Source organism: Myotis lucifugus, unplaced genomic scaffold (assembly GCF_000147115.1).
Source record: "Myotis lucifugus unplaced genomic scaffold, Myoluc2.0 scaffold_115, whole genome shotgun sequence".
NCBI classification, from domain to species: Eukaryota; Metazoa; Chordata; class Mammalia; order Chiroptera; family Vespertilionidae; genus Myotis; species Myotis lucifugus.
In genome coordinates, this window is record NW_005871163.1 from 1,207,337 (window position 1) to 1,217,334 (window position 9,998).

Sequence of the window (9,998 nt, forward strand, 5' to 3'; positions counted from 1 at the left end):
ACCTAGAAAGCACTGCATCAGGTTTAGCTATGACGATAATGATGAGCTGACACAGGAGTTGAGAGCAGCTGTCCCACTGAGTCTGCAGCAATGGGGCACCACGTTCCAGAGGGTTTGGGTTAGACCCTGACGGTCCTCTAGTCCATGATCCAGATGGGATGAGCAGGTGCAATCTGGAAAACTGGGTGGATCAAGCTCAGCCTTGATGGGCAGGAAACATTAACAGGTCTGGAATTTCCTCCTCTCAGCCTGTCTCCTACATTCTCACAGTAGGTTCCAGCTGCAGCCCCTCTGGCAACGGGCTCCACTGCTCTGGCATGTGTGGTCCCTTGAAGTTTCCTGGTGGGCCTGCCCAGGAGGTCCTTGTCAGGACTGAGATGTCAGGAAGTGGGCACTCCAACGCCTCCTTCATCCAAACAAGTCCAGCGCCCCGATGGCAGGAATCAAGCACTGGCATCTTCTGTTGAGCGACACGTAGCTGTTGTCAAAGAGGGGCTCCCCTGGTTCCAGTCCTGGCACTGAGAATATCTGCCAACTGTTAGCTGGAGGGACTGGCAATAAAACCAAGTTCCCCTCCCTTTTCATCCCTCCTCACACACCCTACCCTCTCACTTCTCATGCCCCCAAGAAAAGCAGGCCAACTATGAGACCCCTCTCTCTCCGCACCCCGCTCACTCACACACACACACACACACACACAGAAGAGGCATGGGGATCATTGGATCCTCTTCACAGGGTGAGAGTTCAGACCAGTTCTGTGGAAGAGCTGGAACACCTGACAAGGGTGGAAACATCTGGACAGCCATTGGAAACAGCACATGGAAACACAAACATGTATCTGGAAAGTCTTGGGAACAAAGGCCTTCATCACAGTCCTGTGCGGTCACAGCCCCTCCTGGATGGAATCTCACGGTGTAGAATCAGGGTTGGCTTCCCTGGGCAGGACTGTACCCCAGAGCATGCCAGCAGTCATTCACAGCGAGGGCCACTCCATGCCGCACAGGCACACCGTGGACCACGCAGGACTGTCTTCCCTGGGATGACGGTTGCTGGCTCCCCCAGAGCTGGTTTCCTCACATGCCTCTCAGCTCAGCACGGAGGATCATCTCCTTAGTATCAATCTCCTCTGACCTCGGCCTGGCTTGGACATCACATAATCCTGTCAGGACAAGCAGGCCAGCTGGCGGCTGTGAGTGGTGGAGGCGGCCCAGGCAGGGGGCCCTGTGGTCCCATTGAGGAGAAGTCTTCATCTTTAAGACTTTGCCAGAGTCAGTAACTCCCAGAGGAGTGGCCCAGCATGGCCCAGAGACACAGCTTCCTTCATGACACAGCCGCACGGATAGCACACAGGCGGCCAGGGGCTGCAGACTCCCTCTCAGAACCCCAGCGGGACTGCTTCTGGAGCTGGCGCTGCAGGAGGTCTTACTCAGTGTCCGCCAGGGCTCACCTCGAAGATTTGCTAAGGAAGGATTGATCACCTTGTCTTTGAGTCTGCTTTCACAGTACAACATAGTTGTTCCAAATACCCTAAGTCCCAATATTGTGTCTGAAGAAGATACTTAAGGGCCTGAGGGAATTCTGAGCCCCCAAAATGTGTCCCTGAACCAGGAATCTCAGTCAGGGTGCTCCCTGGGGCTCAAGGGTCAGTCTCTAGTGTCATATACAGTTCAGTTCTCCGCCCTCTGCCCAACTGCAAACACAACCCCAGGGAGCAGCAATGGGTACTCTGCCCAAAAGCCAACCTTCCCTTGATGGGCCTCCTGCCTGGAGGGGTGCCTGTGGGGGCCTGAGAATCGTGTTAGGGGCAGCTCTTAGGAGAGGGAGGCCAGAAGGCAGGAACTGGTAAGAAGGATGGTGAGAATCTCAGCTGCCAAATCATCTGTGAAGTTGGACATCAGCTCCCACTGCACTTTGGACCCTCACCACCCCCAGAAGTGGTCCTGGCAGCTTCCAGGATATCCTTTGGGATTCCTGGCTGAGGGGGAGGGTTGGCAGTCTTCCTAGGACACCAGTTTCTGGCACCTACAGGAGCTTCCACTGGAAGCGACCCTGGCCAGTCAGCCTGATCCAAGCTGCCTGGAGGAGACTGTGGCGGGCTGCACAGAGAAGATACTGAGGGCAGCCCCCACATAACCCATGCGGGGCACACAGCATCATGGCCTCACTATCTGCAGCTGAACCTCCTCCTTTTACAAGAGAGGACAGGGAGGCAGGGAAACGGGAATGTGGATGCCTAAAGGCCTTGGCTCCTGGGGCCCTCTCCTCTCCCAGTGAGTTCTGTGTCTTCGTCTCTACCCTGTCTCCCAGACTGACTGCCACCCACTCTCCTCTGCTAACTCTCTCTTCCCACTCCTGCCCTCAACCCACCCACTGCCTCCGTTTTGCAGGTCCCAGTTGTTGTCCAGCTGCAGGAGGGAAGGAGTGACAGGGAGACCACCGCAGGTCTGGGGGAGGTTTGGTTGACGTACATACCTCCTCTCTGTCCTTACGTATCGACATAGCCGGTACTTCGTTCGCGAAGTGTGCAGAGAGGCTGAGCTGCTCCTCGGGTCAGCACGGACGGGAGCTGAGCAGGAGAGAGCAGCACAGGCCTCAGTGGGCCCCTGCCCAAGCCAGGTGGGAAGCCACCAAGGGCCTCACTGAACACTGCCTCCCTCCCAGAGAGATCAGAGGGAAAGCACAGGAGCGTTTCCCTGGCCTCACCTTGTCCTTCACAATAACCAGAGTTACACTGCTTTCTTCTCAGCCTCCCCTCAACGCTCCCATGACTGACTAATTCTACATACTGAGTAATTCCCTAAGGTCTCAAAAGGGAGCAGCAATGGGTACTGAGGACACCACATTGCCAAGGGTTTTTCCATCTCCCCAAGTACACCCCATAGAAGCACACGCTCACCCACACACCACACAGCAGACCCTGCACATGGGCACAGCCCTTCGCAGTCCACGAACCGCATCATGGTGCTTTATCACTGCCCCACTCCCACAGACAAGGAACTGAGATCCCTTCTACAGAAAAGGAAATGAAAACTCAACATGTTCATGTGGGGTGTAAATTAAAGAGTCAAGACTAGCACCCAGGTCTTCTAATTCCCAATTCAGATTTTTTTTCTACCCATGTGCTCAAGAACCTTCACAGGCACACACACATCCTCACATCTATAGCTGCAGACACAGATGTGACACACACAGATTTACAAGGGAGCATCCAAAGACAGACAAACATTTGCTCAGTCCCTCTGACCCCACTCCACCCCACGCCCCCACCTCCATAACCTACCCCCCACTTTCACCTTCCCCATCCCTCTGGCTCTGAACTCTTCTGCCATCTAGTGGCTGTGGTAACACGGTACTTTACAACTGGTCTAGGGATTTTCTTTGGATGGGGAGGTTTCCTTTTTATCTAGTAGGCCCAGCCTCTCTCTAAGGTCCCCATACTTCTTCCCAAATACCCCATAGGCCAAAGGCAGCTAAGACATTTTTTCACAAACCTCAGACTCCTCTGCCCCAGTGCCCTCTGATGGTTCTCTTAGTTCTGGGCATTCCAAAGCCACAGGTAATTAGGCTTTTGATCAATCATGGCATGCTGGGGGCTGTAAAGTTAGACTTGAGTTCATCTAGTCCAGTCATTTACAGATACAGAATCTGAGGCCCAAGCTCACACAGCGAGCTAGTGGCAAAGCAAGCAGTGACATTCCAGCTCCCAAACCAGCACCTCCTCCAAGGCCACGTGGGGCCAAGAGTCCCTCGCTCCTTCCCAGGCTCAGCCTGGCAGCACTCCCAGGAGCTTCCCAGGCCTGAGCCCAGCCCAAGATCCTCGGCATCAGGGCCACAGTGCCCTGAGTCTGTGGCTGTCCTGTGAGACCCTGCAGTGTCCTCACTGCGCAGACTCTACATGGCACCCACCTTCAGCTTCTTGTTCTCCTGTAGCTCATCCATCGCCACTGCCCCATCACCTGGCTGCAAACGGGGACAGGAGTCACAAGGTGTTTGGAGACCGTCACTCTTTCTCCCTATTTCCCTTTCTCTCCAGGAAGCCCTCAGGTTGGAACACAGAAACTCAGCAGAGACAACCTGGCCTTCCACAGCCTGGCTTCAGCCTGCATACGCCATTCCCAGCCAGATGTGTCCACTCACCACCCGTCTTCTGGTCCCTCAAATGTGCCATCCTTCTTACCCAACTGGAAACCTTCATTATGGGGTGCCCATCTAATTCTCTTTTACAGACTTCTATTCTTTTCCCTCATAGCACTTTCCCCACTTTGTGTTATATGTATGTGTTATTTGTGTTATATGTACGTTAGCAAACATGCAAATAAATCTACTGCCCCACTAGCATCTTGAAGATAGACTGCCTATTTCATTTACCATGTGTGTCCAGCACAAAAACTCTGCAAGGGTTCAATAAATATTTGATAAATTAATGAATGAACTGTCTTCTAAATATACCTAGTCTATTCCAACTCCTATTCCCTTGTTCATGCCCTCTGCGTCCCTCTGTATGCCAAATTTTCAGATATGAAACTTGCCCAAATGGCCCCATCCACCTCACCCTCACTTCAGCTCACTCTGCTACATCTCTCCTCAAAAGCTTTAAAACAACAGTGAGCACATTCTGTGATACCAAAATCTGGCTCTGTAGACAAATAAGTGCTGGTGAAGCTGCAGGGCAGCCCACTGGGAAACAGCCCTAGAAAATCAAGCTGAAGGCTCATTAAGCCCACGGTATGTACTATCTGGACCACTATCTTGCCATTTTGCATTTACTGTCATTTTAACTTTTTTTAAAACCACTGTTTAAACTTCCACATATATTTTTTGGCCATGCAATGAACTTATGATACAGCCATCTCTGTTCCCCTGAACTGTGTCTTGTACACAGTAGGCGCTCACTGCAGGTGAGTGAGTAGCTACTCCCAACTGGCCTCTAGTGCCATCTTCAGGCAGCAGGGTCACCAATGGCTGCCCCAGTAACTGTCTTTGCCTTCCAGTTGCCTCTTCCACCCCACCAACCTCCACGGCCAGAACTAGAACTAGACTTACTACACTCCCTTCTCTGTCCAGCTCAGAAAATATGGAAAATACTGCCGAATCCAGGGCTACCCCCTCATCCATCCACCCAACATGTTCATTCATTCAGTTCTTATTTCCTGAGCACCTGCTTGTTTACATGGTGCTGTGCTAGCACTGTAGGGATACACAGATGTTTAGGACATGGAATCTATGTCCAGAAAGGAATCAAGACACATGATAGCACAAGCACATGACAAAGCAAAATGTGTTTCAAGAAATTAGAGGGATTGATAAATGTGCTGTACTGAGATGGACAAGGAAGGCTTCCTGAAATAGGTAGAATTTGGGTAAGCTCTGAAGGATGGGGGGGCGGGTTTGAAAGCTTGGTTACAGGCTGAATGAATGAATCAATGAATTAATGAATGAACAAATGAATTAATGAGTCATGTTTCCATAATGTAGTGGTTATCATGTTTGTCTCACAAATGATGTAACAGAATAGCAATAACCAATCTGAATATGAAGGGGAGCACTGTGGATTTTCTGAACAAATCCCCTGACTCTTTCACGACATACCCGTAAGATTACTGGGATACTGGAGTCTACCGCACTGAACCCCACTGGCCCAGACATCTTCCTACTTATCATAACCAATCTTCACTCAATGAGTTCTTGGAGGCAAAGAATGATGAGGGACCAGGCTACCCTTTGGGATGGCTGGTTCTGTCCACAGAGGAGCAGGAGACACATTTTTGTCTCATGATGCCCACGCCTACTGATTTCTCTGCAATTCAGATTTATTCAAGACAAAACACTTTTCTATGGGTTCACTGTATATATATCTTCTAACCTCAGTACATACTTCTAACTTTCTAAAGCCTTTCACAGCCAGTTCCTCATTCGATACTACTAACTGTGAAATAAACAAGACTAGTGTTATTACTGCTATTTTAATAGATGAGAAAAAAGATGTAGGGACATTCTGTGACTTGCCTGTACTCTACTCGTAAAGATAGTGACAATCCCAATCTCCTAATCTCCATTCAAGGTTTTTTGTTGTTTAGTTTTTTACTAAATTACATTTCTTTTCTCAAGCATAAGAAAATGAGGTCAAACCTATATTCCCTAGTGGCTCAGTTTCAAATTATTCAAGTAAATGGATGTGAATGTTTGTCTACATTTGGGTAATGCTGGTGGGTCCATTTATGGGTACAGTACCGGCAAGCAGGTGTTCTCAGTATATGCCTTATTACAAACACATTCCCACATCCACCTCTCACACCACACCATTCTCCCTCCTCTTTCTTCAGCATCATCACCCCACCTTTTCCTTCTCCTCATGAAAATTAGCAATGGGGCTAAGGAAACTGAAGAAAATGTTTCCATGCCAGCTAAGCCCCCAGGGAAGCATCTTGCTGAGAATGAGCAATGGGATCCCTTGCAACTGTTCATAGAAACCTGGTAGCCCCTCAGGGGGCTTGTCCTCTTGATTTTCAATTTCTATCTCCCACTAATGTAGCAGTTAGCTCATCATTTACCTCTCCCCTTCTAGACAAAATCCCTGACACATTTCCTGAACCACACATTTTAGTCTGATTTTTTAAAAACATTCTTCAACAAATATTTACTGAACCCCTGGTCTGAGTCCTTCACCCAGGTTACACTCTAGTTGGGGACACTTCACTTTATCCCTTCATTGAGTATAGGCTTGCACCCTGATCCACTCATTTGTCTAGGCTGGACACCCACAAGTCTACCCAAATTCCTCCCTCTCCCTCACAGACCACATCCAACTAGTTGTCAGACCTAGTTCATGCAAGACCTCAAATTTGGCCTCATCTTTCCACTCTCCTGCCTACAGTTCTGCAACAGCTCCTGACTTCTGATCTGTTCTCCTTCTGGTTCATTCTCCACCCCTTAGCCAGTGATTTTCAGAGCAAAGCACATCATGTCCCTCCACTGCATCCTGGGGCCACTGTCCTTAAAAGGGAGCACAGACTCCTAAGCTGAGCACACACCAGCCTCCTGCTTACTTCCAGTCCAGATCTGTCCAATAGAAATAGAATGCAAGCCACATATATAATTTTAATTTTTTTAAGTAAAAGCACAAGTAAAATTAATTTTAATAATATACTTTAACCTATCAAAAATATAATTCAATGTAATTAATATCTAAAATATTAATGAGATATTTTACATTTTTTATACTAAGCCCTTGAAACCCAGTGTGTATTTTATACTTGCAGTAATTATTACTAGTCCCATTTCATTTTTTAAATGTTTTATTGAAATTATTTGGGTTACATCCTATATAATAAAGAGGTAATATGCAAATTGACTGTCACACCCTCACACAAGATGGCTGCTCTCATGTGGTCAAAAGATGGCCGGTAGTGGAGGGCAGTTGGGAGCAACCAGGCCTGCAGGGGAGGGCAGTTCGGGGGGACCAGGCCTGCAGGGGAGGGCAGTTGGAGCACTGGGCCTGCAGGGGAGGGCAGTGCGTGATCAGGCTGGCAGGAAAAGTGGTTAGGGGGCGTTTCAGGCTTGCAGGGCTACCAGGCCTGCAAAGAGGGCAATTGGGAGCGACTGGGCCAGCAGAGGAGCAGTTAGGGGCAATCAGGCAGGCAGGTAGGCAAGCAGTTGGGAACCAGCAGTCCCGGATTGTGAGAGGGATGTCTGACTACCGGCATCCAGACATCGCCCAAGGGGTCCCAGATTGGAGAGGGTAAGGCTGGGCTGAGAGACACCCCCACCCCCAGTGCATGAATTTTGTGTACCAGGCCTCTAGTTGGTTAATAAAATAATATAGGTTTCGAGTATAAAATTCTATAATACAGCATCTGTATATTGTAGTGTACGTTCACCCCCCCAAGTCTAGTCTCCTTCCATCACCACCTATCCCCGCTTTACCCTCTTTTACCTCCCCACCCCCTTTCCCTCTGATAATCACCAAACTAATGCCTGTGTCTATGAGGTTTTTTGTTTGTTTGCTTGCTTGCTTAATCCCTTCATCTATTTCACCCAGCCCCTAAACTCCCTCTGACAGCTGTCAGTTTGTTCTCTATCTATAAGTCTGTTTGTATTTCATTTGTTTGTTTATTAGATTCTATATATAAGAGAAATCACATCATATTTGTCTTTCTCTGACTGGCTTATTTCACTTAGCATAAATACCCTCTAGGTTCATCCATGCTGTTGCAAATGGTAAGATTCCATTCTTTTATTATGCCTACTAGTCCCATTTCTTTTTTTATACATAAATGTCAACCTTCTTAACATACCTTTATTTTTAAATTTTTTTCAATTACAGTTTACATTCAATATTATTTTGGATTAGATGTATAGCATAGTGGTTAGACAATCATATACTTTACAAAGTGGTTCCCCTAATATTTCTGATACCCAACCAGCACCATATATAGTTATTACAATATTATTGACTTTATTTCCTATGCTGTACTTTACACTCCCATGAATATTTTGTAAATAACAATCTATATTTCTCAATCCCTTCACCTTTTTTATCCAGTCCCCCTCTGGAACCCCCACCCCTTTGGAAATCATTAGTCTGTACTCTATGAGTCTGTTTCTGTTTTGTTCATTTACTAGTACATTCTTCTTTAGATTCTACATGTAAGTGCAATCATATGGTATTTGTCTTTCTCTCACTGACTTTTTTCACTTAGCATAATACCCTCTAGGACAGCGGTTCTCAACCTGTGAGTTGCGACCCCTTTGGCGGTCAAACGACCCTTTCACAGGGGTCGCCTAAGACCATCCTGCATATCAGATATTTACATTACGATTCATAACAGTAGCAACATTACAGTTATGAAGTAGCAACGAAAATAATTTTATGGTTGGGTCACAACGTGAGGAACTGTATTTAAAGGGCCAGAAGGTTGAGAACCACTGCTCTAGGAGGTCATTCCATACTGTCACAAATGGTAAGATTTCATTCTTTTTTATGGATGCATAATATATATATATACTAGTAGCCCGGTGCACAAAATTTGTGCACTCGAGGGGGGGAGGTCCCTCGGTTATTAAACATTTTACAGCACAACACTGACCACATTGGTGGAGGTGGTGGTCTTGTCAGAATGTGTTCTATTATGCAGATGAAAATCTATTTAAACAGATTTGATGTAGATATTTTCAAAGATGGAAGAATTGTCCCTGTCAACTATTTTAGTTGATTCATATCTTCAGTAATTGCCATCATTGCAAAGTTTTCAGTCCCCATATGGATTGCTGGATATAATAGGTCATGCGCTGTCCTTGTCCTTTGTAGCCTTTGTTACCTTAAGGACTCTAGTTTTCTATTTATATGTTTCAGTACCAACCTTACCGGCTTAAAAATGTAAGCTTTTAACACTGCTCTCTCTGTTCCGTATCCTTCCGATAAAAAGTGGAGTTGGGTTGCAGCACAGGAGAGAAATTCTGAAGGGGAATATTGAAGTAATGACTACAGTAGGAGAAGAGGGAACCTGTTTCCCTGGCCACAGGCGTTGGCGCCCTGGACCACAGGGCTGGTAGCTTCTCCGGGTGGCTGCAGCCTGGGACCTCTGGCCAGTAGCTTGTCCATCTCCTGGGCTGCAGCCAGCCCCAGGCGCTGGGGCCAGGACCAAAGGTGGGCGGCTTCTTCTTCTGGGGGCTTCTTCTTTTGTGCTTCAAGGGAGGGTGGTCAGTTAAGTGTCATGCAGAAATAGGCATCACCAATTGCAGAAGCCGGGTGTGGGGCAGGGAAGCCCCAGCCAGGGAAGCTGGCTGAGGCTGCTTCCCTTCCCACACAACTGGCTTCTGTGATCACCCCTGCACTGGGCTTCTGCGGTTACCCATCCCAGAAGCCGGTGCGGGGCAGGGAAGCCACGGCTGGGGAGCTGGCCACCCAGCTTCTGCAGTCATGGATCGCAGATTGCAGAAGCCGGGTGCTGGGCAGGGAAGCCGTGGCCAGGGATGCTGGCAGCGGACTCTTCCCTGAC

At 48.1% G+C, this 9,998-nt stretch overlaps 1 protein-coding gene across 1 annotated transcript in view; it reads right to left on the reverse strand.

Moving 5' to 3' along the window:
• Positions 1-9,998, reverse strand: part of SLC24A1 (solute carrier family 24 member 1) — a 33,694-nt gene that overhangs the window by 11,778 nt on the left and 11,918 nt on the right. Inside the window, 2 exon segments of the mRNA XM_023757816.1 lie at positions 3,907-3,960; positions 5,876-5,926. Coding sequence (XP_023613584.1) covers positions 3,907-3,960; positions 5,876-5,926 — 105 coding nt within the window.